At 40.4% G+C, this 17199-nt stretch overlaps 1 protein-coding gene across 1 annotated transcript; it reads right to left on the bottom strand.

The window, feature by feature from the left end:
• Positions 1 to 4361: 4361 nt before the first annotated feature.
• LOC119795566 (adapter molecule crk-like) lies at positions 4362 to 14580 on the bottom strand. The gene is made up of 3 exons (XM_038303632.1): positions 14051 to 14580; positions 7858 to 8435; positions 4362 to 5267 (listed from the first exon to the last, which is right to left on the bottom strand). Exons 1-3 carry the CDS (start codon positions 14268 to 14270, stop codon positions 5133 to 5135), a joined length of 933 nt encoding a protein of 310 aa, XP_038159560.1. The 5' UTR covers positions 14271 to 14580; the 3' UTR covers positions 4362 to 5132.
• Positions 14581 to 17199: the final 2619 nt, after the last annotated feature.

Here is a 17199-nt window from a genome sequence, read left to right as displayed (position 1 = left end):
AACACAATTTACCAATACTAGTCATTTTCCTTGAGGTTGGGTTAATAATTGAACTTGAATTTTATTGATCTCACATTGGAGCAATGTACCTCTGCATTTAACCCATCCCCATGGGGAGCAGTGGGCTGCCATTGTGCAGCACTCTGGGAGCAGCGTGGGGTTAGGGAACTTGCTCAGAGCCCAAGATTGGCAGACTGTGGGAGTGGGGCTCAAACTCACAACCTCAGGATTCCAAGGTCTATTCCCGAACCACTGGGCCACCACTCCCACAGTAGCAAGGAAGGAAAATATGGAAGTAACAAAGGACACAAGGAAAGAACAAAGGAAAGGAAAGAGGAATGAAGGTAGGATTTGAGTCCAGATGAAGGAAAGACAGGAGGCAGAGGTAAGACATTAAAAGAAAAAAATAATTGAAAGACCTTCCAAGGCGAGGCTAGTGGAAAATAAAGGAAAAAAGGACAGAGAATCTGAGAGAAAGTGGAACACTGGAACAAAATCGAATTCTAGAGGAGTCATTTTTGGGATTGGCGGCCTAGTGGTTAGTACGAAAGACGATTAGGGCCACTGGAAAAAAAAAAAAGTTAACAGATTTTTAAATTTTATTTCAGTTTAACATGGGGAAAAAAGTCAGAATTCTGACTTTAATCTCAGAATTCTGACAGATAACAAACATGTTAGCATCAAGCCATAGCCATGTCTGTTTTAGAGACTAGCTCTCTTGGTTTAATGACCTTCTGCTCCTCCATTAAGGAGGGGACCCCTCGGGCACGTAAAAAGTTGCCTAATTCCATCATTTTCCACCAATGTGTCACTGGCCCTCTTAAACAACTCACATCATTGTCAGTGAAGCCGAGTGCTCACTGACACTCTTCCTTCATGGTGCCCATCTACATAGATCCACAATTCTGAGATGAAAGTCAGAATTCTGAGAAAAAAAGGCAGAATTCTCAGAAAAAAGGCAGAATTCTTAGATTAAAGTCAGAATTCTGACTTTTTTTTCCCCATACTAAACTGAAATAAAATGTAAAAATCAGTTCACTTTTTTTTTTTTTTTTTCCAGTGTCCCTAATCCTCTTCCGTAGGTTAGGGCATAGGGCTTTGAATCCTGAGATTGTGAGTTCGATCCCCCAGACTCCCACAGACTGCCACTCTGGGTCCCTGAGCAAGACCCTTAACCGCCGCACAATGGCAGCTCACTGCTCCCCAAGGGGATGGGTTAAATGCAGAGAAGTAATTTCCCTCTGGGATTACTAGAGTATATAAAATAAAAGAATAAAAAAAAAAAAAATTTTCCTACAATAAGTGCATTTGTTCTTGGATTGAGGAGGTAAAAAAAGACATTTTGCCAAAGGAACAAGATAATTTACATTTAAAATAATAATATATTATTATTTATAAGTAAAAATACTCATCGTATTGGCAAACTATCTAATTTACCTACTCAAATTAAGGATAAATACACTTAATGTAAGAATTTTTTACTTACTTCTAGATAGTTTTTCCAGTGCAGAAAGGTTTTGTAAGAGTAAAGGTAATAGTCTTTTTTTCTTGTTCCAGAATTATGAAGATGCTTAAAGGAAACCCAGACTCCTGTGCTCCACAGACCAGAGAAAGGAGTCAGAAATATTGCATACATTTATTTATTAATGCAGTATATGCAGTGTAGTCCAGACTGCCTGTAGCTCAAAGTCCTTAATGAGCATTTAATTGTTACAAAACATGGCATCTTTGTAGTGTACAAAAATAGCTTCCTTACATTTTACTCCAAGATTTAATTACAATAGAAACTGGAAAAGAAAAAAAAAACTCTTTCATGATAAATGTAAACTTAGACAGGGTGATCAATACAGTGTTAAAATATGTTTCCCCCCCCTAAAATACAATAAAAAGGTTAAATTTGTTCATATAAATGTAAGAAGTCAGGAATAATATTGACAGCGAAACTTCTGGGATATTTTTAAGGCAAAGAAATCCCCCACATGTGCCTATGGTTTCAACTGCAGGACAGATCCACCACCAGGATTTCAGAAGGTCTGTGGGTCAATCAGCGACACAAAGACACAGAAAGGACTTCAGAGACTACAACTCTACAAAAAAAAAAAGAGATTTCTTTCTTTTCTTTCCCCTGTAAAACATGAATCTTAGTTACAAAAGCTTTTCAAGTCACAAAATTATTTGTTCCACTGCTCAAAAACAACAAAGTGAAAGTAAAAAAGAAAGCAGAGACCTCATATGGTTTGAAACCCCAGAAAGAAATTATTATAATACCAACATTTAAGGAGCAGTTTGTTTTAATCATTCTGGTTAGTGATAATACTATTATTTAACATCAATAGGACAAATATACAGCAAAAAAAGCTCAAGTTATTCAAGTTTTATTTTGATTTGAAAACAAAATTGTTTAATGGTGGTGGATGCTTTTTAAAATGCTGGTATAGAAAGGCAAGAGTAGAATGGTTTACTCTCCTCTGGTGTCAGCAAGGACCGTTTCCTCATGATCTGCACCAACGTCAGATAAAATGGAAGCACTCAGGTTTGAAAGCAAGCTTCTGGATTTAAATAGGTTAAAAAAAATCTAACAAAAACAGGGGAAATGGTTTTTATTAGTGTTGCTCTGATGCCATTTTTTGGCCCCGATACCGATATCATCTGTTTGAAATTGATGTGTGAGTGTATATATATGAAGAACTGCATAACACTTGGATGTAAAATAATTACCATCATGGCTTTGTCAAACTGCTCTGTGATGCAGGAAAAAGACTAAGGCTACTTTTACACTGCAGCCTGAAATTACCCAAATCCGATTTTTTGGCCCATATGCGACCTGGATCTGATCATTTCATGACAGTCTGAGCAACACAGATTAAACTTTTTCCAATGCGACCCAGGCCACTTGGCTATCTGGTCCCGAATCAGATATGAATCTGATCTTTTCAAATGCAACCCATGTCTAAACGGCCAGGTCGCATTCATCCGACCTGAACGCCATTAATCCCCGACAAAGGTCACCATTCTGGGTCTTGCTATGAAGAAGCGGCAAGAAAAACAACAACCATTGTGGACGATGTTTAACCATCTTGAAAAGATTGTGTTTTTATGGTTGGGGAAGATCGCTAGATGCTCTCCGGCACTACCATCCATGTTTACTTCCGTAAACGCAGAGCATGCTAGCCTGTGACGTCATTGCGTCCTATACTGTGCATGCGAAACGCTTGCAGTTCACACAAGAGATCACATACAAGTCGCATATATTTGGAAATGTGATGCAACGCAAAAAAAAAAAAAATCGGAATTGAGCATCAAGGCCTGCAGTGGGAACGTATACTAATACAAAGTGAAGCCAGTAGAAGTTTTTATCGCCTACCTGGAATGTGTGACAATAACTGTTAATCGCTAAAGATAAACTTTAGTGTAGGCATTTGATTTTTTTTTTTTTTAAAGCAAGGCTGTCAGATACGATCTATCTGCTTTAGATCTGGTATTTTAAACTGTTTGGCGTTTGTAGTTTCCTGGTAAACCCGTTTTATCAAAGGAATCCGTAGGAACGTTTGTGGATCAGGACTACTTTAGAAGTTTAGGAGAACACCTATTTGGCCTATTTGGTTAAAATTCAATTAAGAATTGAAGATTTATTTTTTGCCATCCATGGTTTAAAGTAGCATAAAAATGTGGAAAAACAAGTAAGACAAAGAAAATTTCTTACAGTAAAGTTCTAACATGTCAGCAGAGCCCTTGTTCTCCTGTGTGTCTAAGTGGTTCTAAATGAGCTTAAAAGAAAAGTCCGCTCATATTCAGAATTCAAACTTCTGAAAATACTTTAAATGTTAAATAATTACATACTTTAAGTGTTTTTAATTAAGAAATTTTCATTTGAATGTTCTTTACTGGAGGCATCCATGTTTGTCAAAGAACACTACTGCCACCTACAGGTTTGTGACGTCACGGTGCGGTATCGACTGTTGAGCAAGTCCCAGTGCTGTATCTGGTGTTTGTCACAACGCGCTATTATCCAAGTCATCTTGAAAACATTCTTCTTCCAAATGTTGGCTACATATTACGTGTTTTTAATCTGGCCAGAAGTTCGATGGCAAATCCTCCCTCTTCACGTTGGCAATCCAACGATTAACCTGTCTGTGGAGGATCAGGAATCAGAAAGGTGAAATAACAAATTTCTTTTCACTTTTACCCAATGTTTTACAGCATCCACCTGCGATGCACTGGCATTGTCACTTTCACTATAGCTCTGGTGAATTTTAATGGTGAAGTCCTCTGGAAATCTTCAACAATTTTTGTTGATTGCAGATGTGTCTAGTAGTTCCCATTGATTTTGCTTGTAAAGCGGGGAGAATGGCGCTAGGCTTACCGCACCGTGACGTCACTGCTGGAAGATGGCAGGAGGGAGGGGTTACTATATTTGGACAAAAAGTGATTCCAAAAATTCTTTTTTTTTTTTACTGATTAACACTAAATTCATTAAATCACTGTGAACGTATCAGTTATAGGAATAGATATGATCCATTGATTATTGCTTGCTGACCGGACTTTTCCTTTAAAAGAAACACAAATAAAATCGAAATGCTGGATGCTCCTTTCCAGATGTTTGATCAAAGTAAAAAAAACAACAACAAAAAACGAATCAGAGTATAAAAAATCTAATATAAAAATACCACTTATGGTAATGATACGATTTTACAAAGACTGACCATGAAAAAGAAGACATGAAGTGTTCTTAAGCTACAGGACAATGTTTTGATCAACCAGACGTTTAAAATCAGGCATCCTGGGAGCCCAGGAATTATCTGCATCATGGCAATAAATATCAAATTAACGTATAAAACCCACCATCAATTCAAATCCATTTAATCTGAAACAGGTTTTTACCTTGCTTCCGACACACCAGCAGGTTTAACTGGCTTAGAAAAAAGGCTAATACCGACCTGCCAAAACCAGTCTGACCTCGGTTTAAATTGTCCATCAAAATGGCCGCAGCAGATCCATCCAACACGTCTCCTGCTGGCAGACCCAGCAGATCCTGGTCCAGGTCGGCTCGGATAGGGTGAGCCTCCTCCTTTCCGAGCGCGACGGAACGGTTGAGGGGGACTGGAGGCGCCGGCCGGCCGGCTCGGTTCTCCTCAGCTCTCGTCGTCGGGGTGTTGCTGCTCCAGCAGGCTGACGTGGGTGAAGGGGAAGTGGCCTTGTTTCCCCTTGCATTCGCCCTCCCACTGGCCGTTCATATTGATCTTGGTCACTTTCACCATGTCTCCCACCTGTTGGTGAAAAAAAGAAAAAAAACCAGTTACTTTCCTCTGCAGAGCTCCATGTATGAGTTTCTGTACAGCCTGCAGGTATTAGATGGGCCCTTTATGTAATCTACAATTTATAATTACCGTAATTTTCGGACTATAAGCCACACCGGACTATAAGCCGCAGGTTTTATATGTTTAATTACCATATGCTTCGTGCACAGAGAGGATTGTCGGGAAAGATGCAATTGTTTGGGGAAGCTCCTATTTATTAACATTTCAACACAATTGAATTGAGACAATTCTTCCTGCTGGCGTCTCCAACGTCTCACCATTGACTCGTTGATTCCGAGGTTACGTGCAGCGGTTGTATTTCCTTCGTTTACTGCCAAATTGGCTGCCTTTAACTTAAAAGCTGCATCATAAGCATTTCAACCTTTGTTTTCCATATTGAGGGTGTCACACAAACTGTCTTGGGCTCGCAATGTCCGTCTTTCTCGGAGTCTGCTTCCGGAGGACGCCCGCATTCCCGCGCGCGCAGCTACTTGTGTATTGAAGCAAATGTGACGTCAACATGGTGGATAGGTACCGTATTACCCTAGTGGCCGTTAGCTGTAAAAGTCCATAGATAAGCCGTATTATATAAGCCGCAATGTCGAAAAACGGTTGAAAAATGGGAAAAAATCGCGGCTTATAGTCCGAAAATTACGGTACAAACCTTTATTGATATCTTAAATAATTGTTTGTTTGGGCAGCTGATAAAAAGTAGCTAGTTCCATGTTTTCCACAGAAGCATGTGGAAAATTAAAGCTAACCGCAAGGCTAACAGGAATAATAATTAGATCCCCACTTTAGCTTTTGAAATGTATTTAAATATTAATTGAACTTTATTGATCTCACATTGGAGAAATGTACCTCTGCATTTCACCCATTCCCTTGGGGAACAATGGGCTGCCATGTTGCAGCGCCTGGGGAGCAATCGGGGGTTAAAGGTTTTGCTCAGGAACCCAGAGTTGAGGCAGTGTGATTCCAACCAGGTACTTGCAGCCTTCTCAGAGCAAAAGCACACTGTTCTAATCACTAGGCCATTATTCCCCTTAAGGAGCTATAAGAAGGAAGCGAGCTTTAAGCTGTTGTTCAAACTGAACTAGAGGGTTTTATCTCAGAGGTACCCTCAACCCTGCAAGTTTCCATGGATACAGAGGAAGAAGGCCCCCTGGATTTAAAATCTTAAAAACAAAGGGGTTTATGTCGGGACTGGTTCTTTCTCAGTTCAATAAAGAAAACAATTTAGAGAGAAACCAAAATCCGAAAAAAAAAACAAGAAAAAGGGCAGAGTATTAGGGCCAGGCTAGAGATTTCTATATCTTTTTTAGTTGTAATATTACGAGAGTTGAGTCATCATACCATAACCCATTTCAGAGAGGAAGCTTCAAGCATTCGAAGGCCGACCAGCTCCACCAAACAGTAACCTGAGTCCACTTTGACTTACTGGCCAAGTTGATGTTGTGATTAAAGATTTCCTTATTTGTGAAACCAGAGCCAAAGTACAACTTCACATGATGCTCCACATTCCCACATCTAAGAGTTGCCATAAAATACAACTTTATTATGACGTTATTCTCGAAATAGAAAAAGAAAATCTCTAGCCTGGCCCTAATACCCCGTTGTACCGTTATACATACATATTAAATGTATAAAAGAAAAAGCATTGAACTCTATACAGCTCAAAGGTATAGTGGAGGATTTTTGCTAACTCTTTAAAAGACCAGCCCTCTCCACTTAAGAAAAAAAAAGCACATGCACAACCCTGTACACGCTCCTGAGAGGGAACCCTTTTAAACCCGTGTGAGAGCGTGCACAAGCCTCCTCATGCACGCCCTTTTTAAACATTGCTGTTTGCATTCCTCATAAAGCTTACTTTCCAGAAGAAGATTTGCAATTTTTCCACTATCCAAGTGAAAATAGGACGAGCACGTAGGACGGCCTTACGTAAACATATCACTAGAATGATTGATGATTAAGAGGACCACTTATTTTGGTGATCCACCCAGAAAAAGAACATCCTCCATTTAAATATCAAAATCTCACAAATTTGAAATAACTTACACAATAACCAATTTGTGACTTTAATCAACTTCATACCCTGAGAAATGATTATTAATGAGCTTTACTCCTCCATGGCTATTTGTTTATCTTTATGGCTCCCCATTGTAGATCTGTGCATCTAGAATGACCTGCTGAGGCCTTTCCAGGGATATAAACAGTCAAAATAATTGTTTTGTTTCAGTTTTTCCTTTCTTATTATTGTAAAAGCAGTCAATAAGCTGCCATTATGTTGTGCTAGCTGGTGGCTAACTGTCCCAGAGTGATAACTGCCCTCCTTTATTGGGGGTTGAGTAAAGAAACAATCCAACATTGATGAATGAACCAATGTCCCCCAGTGTGCTCGTAATGTCAGAGCGTTTTAAAGGGTCTCAGGGAACCTCTGAACAGAACCGTCTCTGTGAACGGACTCGTGTGTAGAGTTGGTGAAGAGAAACTTTGTGATTATGTATGACTGTAGGACAGTAGGAGACTGAGGCGATCATGAGGGCAAGAGAGGAGTTCTTACCTCCAGTGCCAGCGCCGTCTTGTCGTAGGCGTTGGGCACCCTTTTCTGAATGGCCCTTGCGTAAACTGGTCCCTGCTGCAGATTGGGGAGCTGGGAGTTCACCACTGGTTGAGCATACGGACCGGGGTCCCCCAGTGGGCTGTCCTGCATGCTCCCCATCCCGTCTGGACCGGCTGAATCCCCTCCGACAACAGGCGGACCCGAGGCTGAGGTTGGCGAGGCGGGCCGGTACTTTTCCACATAGGGAACCGGGATCATCCCAACTCGGCCCTCCTGGTTGGCGGCGCTCCACCACTGATCCTCTGGCTTCTCCAGCACGCGCAGGACGTCTCCCGCTCGAAAGGGCAGGTCTTCCTCATCGTTCCCGGGGAAGTCAAAGAGCGCGCGGACAAACTCCGTCTCTTTTGGCTGTTGGGGGACGCCAGGAGAGGGGGAGGCATTGGACGCACCGCTCTTGGACTTACTAACAGGCTCTATGAGCGTAGTGGTGTCCAGATAGTGGATCTTATAGAACTCTAACAAAGCTGGAAGCGCCTCAAACTCCTGGTCCCCGATCTGAAACCGAGAAGCCGCCAAACCTGAGAGGAAGAGAGAAAAAGGGAAACTTTAAATCCATTGATAGAAAACCAGGAAGAAGCCACTCCTCCTTCTTCTTTACTGTCACTTCAGCACAGCCAACAGTTCTGAGTCAAAAGGCAAAGTTTTAACCTTTACACATTCTAATTTTCAGCTATAAGATCATGAGCAGCTAGCCGGTGCTGCCAATGCCAGCGAGGCAACTAAATCTGCTCCGATCGGCTGAAGCAACATCTACCAACAAACACTTTTAGATGGATTAGGAAGCGTCTAGCCTCGCCTTAGGAAGGCAGCTGGGCTGACATATAGGGGTGTGTGTGTGTGTGGGGGGGGGGGATATCTATATGGAGATATATTGTGACTTTCGGGTGCCCGATATATCTTTCAGTTCCTAGAACTGATTTAAAAAAAAAAAACATTTTTACCTATAAAGAATAGGGGTGGAACGGTTCACAAAATCCACGGTTCGGTTCGGTTCACGGTTTTCGGTTCAGTTCGGTATATGTTGATTATTAGCCTGACATGTTGGTCATGTTGCTGTTAGCATAAACCAAACGTGTTGCACAATGCTTGCACACTGTTGCACTTTTATCCACAACTTTCTTTCCGCCGTCATCGTAGGTCACTTCACCATACCCACACAATTCTCCACAACAACTGATTTTTCTCTGCTACACCCGGCTACGCTGCTTCGCTTCTTCTTCTTGTTTACTACTGGTGGTTGGCTTTGGTCGCAGTACTGCCACCCTCTGCTCTGGAGTGTAAACGCTTCGCCCATGAGAAAAAGGAGCAGCGCATGAACCGAACGCAACACACGCGAACCGAACCGAGACAGTCGAACCGAACGATTCGGACAGTTTTTATAAACCGTTCCACCCCTAATAAAGAATTAGGGAAAATGATCTACCTCTGCACCCCCACTCTTTCGGTACATTTGATTTGATAGTTGGGGAAAAAATATCACAATATATAGTAACATTACAATATCATATTGTGACCCAATTATCGGGACACGTATTGTATCGCAACACCTCTGCCAATACTTACCCCTACCTACAGTAGGGGTAAGTTAAATAGTTGCAAGAAAAGTAGGTCAGGTTTTTTTTAAAGGTATAGTGGAAGATTTTTGTGATTTTTTTGAAAAAACCCGCCCTCTCCATTTAAAAAAATGCACATCCCTGTATTAGCTCCCGAGAGGGAACGCCTATTAAACACGTGTGAGAGCGTGCACAAGCCCGTTTCTCCTCGTGCACGCTCTGTTTAAAAGTTGCTGTTTGCATCGCTCATACAACCTAACTTTCCAAAAGAAGATTTGCAATTTTTCCACTATGTCAGACTCACCACCGGTAAGTGAAAATGGGGTCGAGCACGTACGGTAGCATTGCCTTATGTAAACATATCACCTGAATGATTGACAATTATTAAGACCACTTATTGAGATGATCCACCCGCAAAAAGAACATCTTCCACTATACCTTTAACTTCAAATTAAAAAAATCTTCTGCTGACAGTTCAATTCCCAACAATATCTTCATGTTCTTACATGTTCAGTCTCACGAAAAAAGAAAAAAAAAAAGAGGGCTCATTTGAAAGCATTTCTAAAATATTTGTTATTCTGAAAAGATCCCTGGAACAAAATGAAACAACATGTTTCAGTATGCAGGTATTAGGTATGTAGTCAACCTTTTTTATTGACTGAGATGTTATTACCTTTAGATACAAACTCATTCATGTTGGATAAACTTGATTATTTGTTGTCAAGTATACATTTAAGCAAACATTTTGGTATACAAATGTATTTTTATTGCTCTGATGTAATTTTCTAATCTTTCTTTTATTAGGTGTATGCTGTATGGTAGTCAAAAGAAATAAAGGACTGCAAATAAGTAAACTCAGCAAGAACATTGTAATTGATTGATTGGATCTGTACGTATTTGTGCATCTCCAGGCTTCCGTAGGTTTGTGCAACATAGAGGTATAAGAACTGAAGAGAAGCACAATGAGATCCAGTAGAGCCGCTGCTAAGGAGTCGCTTTTAGCTGGATCTGGCTGCTTGGGGAGGAAAAGAGGGATCTGGTGATACATGGGCGGTTCTAGCCAGAGGCCAACGGGGGCTAGTGCCCCTGTAGGTCATGTCCTGGCCCCCTGTTATGGCCCCTGTGCTGAAGACAGAATATTAAAAGAAATTCTAATGATTATATGTGCTGGACTAGAAATAGTTACTGATAGACCCTTTGGATCTATTTCATTTTTTTTCTTTAAAAAAAAAAGAAAAAAAATCTATTTTACTAATTAATTAAAAACAAAAAGGGGAGAGCTTCAGTGGTTTTGAGATAGGATCCTAGTTTTTATCTGTTAAATGTTTTTTTCAAAACAAATGAAAAAGAAAAAAAAACTAATTTTTACAGCTGAATTTATCAGTTTTTCTTGAGTTCTAATTCTGATTTTATGGCAAACCGTTATTTTTACCGAAATTAAAGGAATAGTACACCCAAAACATGATTAGCCTTCATTTTCTACTCACCCCCATGCTGAACAACACTCTGGAGTACTTTTTTGATATCTCAAATGCATCTGGAGATCTGGGAGGCTTCTTGCTGTCTGCTGACATTCAAATAATGGAGGTCTATGGCGCCCGAGACAGAAAGGTCCATAAAAGTCCACAAAAAACATGTCAATATTCCTCCATACTGCTCGTCCAATGTATTCCAAGTGTCCTGAGTGAGTAGCGTCCATAATTTACTCGAAACGAAGTCATTTAGAATGTTTTTAGAGCATAAACAGTAGTGTATAGGATTTCCTAAAAGCGCGTTCACGAGTCTACGGAAACCGCGGCAGACCAAACCAGATGAAAGTGCGCATTCAGCGTCTGCTCTGCCGATAATGCAACCTTAGAAGAAGAAATGTGCTGTTTACCTGTGCAAAGAAAGAAACAATGAAAGAAAAATGTCTGAGGACTTCAGTGTTGAGGAAGAGCATGAGTTCTTTGCCGAGCTGAATGCGCACTTTCATCTGGTTTGGTCTGCCGCGGTTTCCGTAGACTCGTGAACGCGCTTTTAGGAAATCCTATACACTACTGTTTATGCTCTAAAAGCATTCTAAATGACTTTGTTTCGAGTAAATTATGGACGCTACCCACTCAGGACACTTGGAATACATTGGACGAGCAGTATGGAGGAATATTGACACGTTTTTTGTGGACTTTTATGGACCTTTCTGTCTCGGGCGCCATGGACCTCCATTATTTGAATGTCAGCAGACAGCAAGAAGCCTCCCAGATCTCCAGATGCATTTGAGATATCAAAAAAGTACTCCAGAGTGTTGTTCAGCATGGGGGCGAGTAGAAAATGAAGGCTAATCATGTTTTGGGTGTACTATTCCTTTAAGTTGAAAGTATGTAAAATTCCTAAATTATGAATGTATTCCAAATAATATCTTTATTTGATCTTTTAGATATTTATATGGATACAATTTTTTTGTTGCTTTTTTTGCTAGCAGAAAGAGCAGCAAAAACGCACGTGCTCCTTCATTTTTCACGCATGTACAAGTTTAGTTCTAATTCGCGCCTGAAGCATCTTTGCTGCTCTGGCTACGCGGTGGAAAAAGTGGGTCTGATGCGTGCTGGGTGGAGCTACCTGCTTGTCACTACCCGATACGTCCCGGAAGCACGATCCATTCTGCGAATGCACCATCAACTCATTTGCGCCTCCAGATATACATCCGGGTCATCCTCGGTTTTATTTAGTTAAAAACACCTAAATGACGTTTTCCCTCCCCAAAAATAGTAAACGTACTAAAATAGAATGTGTTAAAGGTTAATAATGTATTTCTTCAGAAAATAAATGCCTTAAAATCCTCTCTTTTGTCACTCGTCTCTGCCCGATCTGCACCGGAAATGGGATCCTACGCTACTTTCGGTGGCTAACTTTTTCGGCTTTGGATTTAAACATAAATCTAGTTTTTTGGAGTTTAATGTTTTCGTTTCGTTTTAACCTTATGAAATATAGTGTGTAATCTACAGAAAGAAACAACTAAAATGCAGAAAAACATGGTTTAATCATGTATCGCTGGATTGCTCTGAGAATGTCTGACGATGTCAGAGAAGCAGTTAAACGAAGAAAATGTAAAAAGCATAGAAATCTTCTCACAAAGGTCAAACATTTTTTACAGATGTATTTTAGTATTCTTTAGTGAGTTAAGGATAGAAATAATAAGTTTTAGTACCATAATTACAGTCTGTCGTATCTGTTTGTGCATGCGCGGAACGGATTCTGCGTCCAGGACGGATCGGGTAGTGTTAGCGCTAACTACATCACAGTCAGTTGTGCTCATTGGTCAGAGCGTTGGCCAATAGGCAGAGACATGGTTTGAAAAACAACGGGTTGTTCTCATTGACAATCTTCCGATGTCTCATTCATCTGGGCCAGATTAAGGCTACGTTCACACCGCAGGACATGATGCTCAATTCCAATTTTTTTTGCGTTGCCTTTCACAATTCCAAATAAATGCGACTTGTATGTGATCTCCTGTGTAAACTGCATTCAAACAGCTTAAGCGTCCCGCATGCGCAGAAGAGGACGCAACGGCGTCACAAGCTCAGTGTTTACGGAAGTAAACATGGATGTAGTGCTGGAGCGCATCTAGCAATCTTTTGAAACCTTAAAACCTCAATCTTTCAAGATGGTTAAACATAAATATTGCTCTGCATCACATCGTCCGCCATGGTTGTTGTTTTTCTTGCTGCTTCTGTGTAGCAAGAAGCAGAATGGTCACCTATGTCGGTTACTAATGGCGTTGAGGTCGGATGAATACGACCTGGCCGTTCAGACACAGGTTGCATTTGAAAAGATCGGATTTGTGTCGGATTCAGGACCACAGAGCCAAGTGGCCTGGGTCGCATTGGGAAAAATCAGATCTCTGTTGTTCAAACTGCGATGAAAAGATCAGATCCAGGTTGCATATGGGCCAAAAAAATCAGATTTGGGTCACTTCAGGCTGCAGTGTGAACGTAGCCTAAATTACACATTTAATCTCACGTTTAGTCTGGTTTATCAGGCTAGCAGATTTTGGCGTTTTAAGTTAATTAAGGCGTTAATAAACTGTTTCAGAGGAGTGATCATAGCGCTCTGCATCACTGCATCATGATGGCGTTCATGTGTTTTGAAGGCGTGGTTTCGAGGGGGTTGTCTGAAGGGAGGGGCATGATTGTGTATGTTCAAAAATACAACTTGCTGGAACCATTTTTTCAATATCTCCTACAGCACCTTTAATATATTTAAATTCCTTTCCCGTTTTTTTTTTTTTTTTTTGCTTCATGTTTTCTGTGCCCCCATAGAAAACACGCTGGGCCCCCTCTGGCCCCTGTAACATTTGGTCTAGAACCGCCACTGTAGGTGATACCTGAACCTCAGAGAGCTGATTTGCTTTGGGTGGAGGAAACTAAAACAGCATGAAGAGGATGGATCAGAGACATTCCTGAAACGCCAATCTGTCCAGTCATGTCCCAGCAGTGACATCACAACCTTCAGGTTTCTATGGACCCCTCCCTCCCTAACAGGGCTCTCACTTTAAACCAATACTGTTCAAACACACCTGGATGAAGAATAATAAGCCTTACCTGAGCCAGACTGCCTGTTGTTACTAAGGTTGTTGATAATGTAGTGAGAAACTTTGGAGTTCTCGGAAACGGAGAGGACATAGTCTCCAGGAATGGTGATCGAGTCCCGAACCAGGAAGACTCCGTGTCTCTGTCCCTGTAGCAGGGAGACCGCTTCTTGGCGGCTCAGGCGGCCCCAGTACCAACTAGCACGATCCTCAGTATCAAAATGACCGGCCATGGCAGCGGAGTCCGGTCCGAGGCTTCAGGCCAGGCCCGCCTTCTCTCACAACTCATACAAAAACTTCGGTTTCCCAACACCGCGGCGGGGAAACAAACGCAACAAAAAATCACGACTTGGAGATTTCGAACAGCGAAGTTCTGTTTCGTTTTAAAAAGCCGCGAAAGCAACCAGAACCGCTGCTAACTGCTTGCTGTAACGCAGAACTGATCTAAACTTACGAGCGACAACCGCCTTCGGGACTGAAATGGCGGATCTAGGGAAAAGTTGACCTCATCTACCGGAAAGGGATGCTCGGTCAACGGGAAGCGCTGCGTTCACGGACCCACTTAAAATATGGGAATACTGCAAGATACAGGTTCTTGGGCTAGCTATACTTTCACGCGGCGTGAGCATGCGTTTTATACGGAAGAGGATTAGGGCCACTGGGAGAAAATGAAAGTGAACTGATTTTTAAATATTATTTTAGTTTAATATGCGGAAAAAAGTCAACATTCTGACTTTTTTCTCAGATTTCTGACTTTTTCTTAGAATTCTAACTTTAATCTCACAATTCTGATTTTTTTCTTAGAATTCTGACTTTAATCTAAGAATTCTGACTTTAATCTCAGAATGAAGAGTTTAATCTCAGAATTCTGACTTTTTTTTCTCAAAATTCAGACTTTGTTTCTTAGAATTCTGACTTTAATCTCAGAATTCTGACTTTTTTCTTAGAATTATGACTTTAATCTCAGAATGAAGAGTTTAATCTCAGAATTATGACTTTAATCTTAGAATTATGACTTTAATCTCAGAATGAAGAGTTTAGTCTCAGAATTCTGACTTTTTTTTCAAAATTCAAACTTTGTTTCTTAGAATTCTGACTTTAATCTCAGAATTCTGACTTTTTTCTTAGAATTCTGACTTTAATTCCAGAATTCTGACTTTTTTCTTAGAATTATGACTTTAATCTCAGAATGAAGAGTTTAATCTAAGAATTCTGACGTTTTTTCTCAAAATTCTGACTTTGTTTCTTAGAATTCTGACTTTAATCTCAGAATTCTGACTTTTTTCTCAGAATGAAGAGTTTAATCTCAGAATTCTGACTTTTTTTCTCAAAATTCAGACTTTGTTTCTTAGAATTCTGACTTTAATCTCAGAATTCTGACTTTTTTCTTAGAATTATGACTTTAATCTCAGAATGAAGAGTTTAATCTCAGAATTATGACTTTAATCTTAGAATTATGACTTTAATCTCAGAATGAAGAGTTTAGTCTCAGAATTCTGACTTTTTTTTTCAAAATTCAAACTTTGTTTCTTAGAATTCTGACTTTAATCTCAGAATTCTGACTTTTTTCTTAGAATTCTGACTTTAATTCCAGAATTCTGACTTTTTTCTTAGAATTATGACTTTAATCTCAGAATGAAGAGTTTAATCTAAGAATTCTGACTTTTTTTCTCAAAATTCTGACTTTGTTTCTTAGAATTCTGACTTTAATCTCAGAATTCTGACTTTTTTCTCAGAATTCTGAATTTAATCTCAGATTTGTGGATCTTAATGTAGATGGGCACCATGAAGGACACTCTGCTTCACTGACAAAGATGTGAGTTGTTTGGGAGGGCCAGTAACACATTGGTGAAAAATTATGCAATTAGCCAACTTTTTACGTACCCGAGGGGTCCCTGGTGATGCTATTTCATGAATGGAAGAGCAGAAGGTGATTAAAACAGGAGAGCTAGATTCGTCTCTAAAACAGACATGGCTACAGCTTGATACTAACATGTTTGTTAGCTATCAGAATTCAGTCAGAATTCTGAGATAAGGCAAACAGGCTCTGGGTGACAGGTCAGACGAAGAGCGGTTCAAAAACCCTTATGACGAGGACTAAAACAAGGCACGTGACGTCGCCCGGTACGGGGGAGCCGCGACCCCACCCTGGAGCCAGGCCTGGGGTGGGGGTTCGTCGGCGAGCGCCTGGTGGTCGGGTTCTTCCTCGCGGGACCCGGCCGGGCCCAGCCCGAAGGAGCGACGCGAGGCCATCCCCCAGTGGGCCCACCACCTGCAGGGGGAACCATGAGGGACCGGTGCAAAGGGGATTGGGCGGCAGCCAGAGGCGGAGACCTTGGCGACCTGATCCGCGGGCGCTTAAACTTAACATAAATATTTCAAATTAAATGTAAATCTGAGCTATTTTAGTTGGCATCTGCTGATGCAGATACCCAACCCCTGATATGTGCTGATGATATTTTTGGGCCAATTCCTGGAATCGATACTGCTTTTTATTTTGCAATTAATATAAAATAAAATGATATAATGATACTAAATTATACAACAGGCTCAATTAAACAAACATGAATGTATGCATCTTTCAGCTCATAACAATAAAAGGAAAAAAAAAATGCTAATGTTCACCAAAAATATCTGCTAGCTGATACACAAGTCTATTTACAATACATTTACATTTTATACTGTAGAGACATGACAAGTTTATTCAGTTAAAAAATGATAAAACTCTTGCTTTCTTTCATCTAGGCGCCAGCTCTCTGCTTCTGAAACCAGAATTTATTTAAGTTTTACTTTATCATTATAATAATAATCACACATATTATTATTCCTCAACTTTAAGAAAGTAAAACTGATTCTGAATTTGATATCTGAGGGGAGCGTTTAACGGATCAATATGAGTTCTAATTCTAAATGTCAGTTAAAAACAAAATTTGACTGATATTATAACTTGTGAGATTTAGCTGCTGTTGCCTCCAAATCTATCAGCTTGTGTGGAAATCTCTGTCTGCTGCTTCTCTCCTAAATAATCCGGCCTACGTGGTATTAAGCTTTATTAATCCCACAAATCTGTGTCAATATAAAGGCATGTAAAGCAAATTAAAACATTCATTAACCTTAGTCTTTAGAATTACTACTGAATTGAAATTTTGGTTTGTGTTGTTG

This window comes from Cyprinodon tularosa, unplaced genomic scaffold, assembly GCF_016077235.1.
Source record: "Cyprinodon tularosa strain WSP-4 unplaced genomic scaffold, ASM1607723v1 ctg514, whole genome shotgun sequence".
Lineage (NCBI taxonomy): Eukaryota > Metazoa > Chordata > Actinopteri > Cyprinodontiformes > Cyprinodontidae > Cyprinodon > Cyprinodon tularosa.
This window is presented reverse-complemented; position numbering and strand designations above follow the sequence as displayed.

Excerpts from the sequence above, each read along its gene's own strand:
- LOC119795566 (XM_038303632.1), bottom strand. The coding sequence starts at position 14,270 with ATGGCCGGTCATTTTGATACTGAGGATCGTGCTAGTTGGTACTGGGGC. Across the intron at positions 8,436-14,050 it reads CAACAGGCAGTCTGGCTCAG|GTTTGGCGGCTTCTCGGTTT; the intron begins GTAAGGCTTATT and ends TCTTCCTCTCAG. Across the intron at positions 5,268-7,857 it reads AGACGGCGCTGGCACTGGAG|GTGGGAGACATGGTGAAAGT; the intron begins GTAAGAACTCCT and ends TTTCACCAACAG.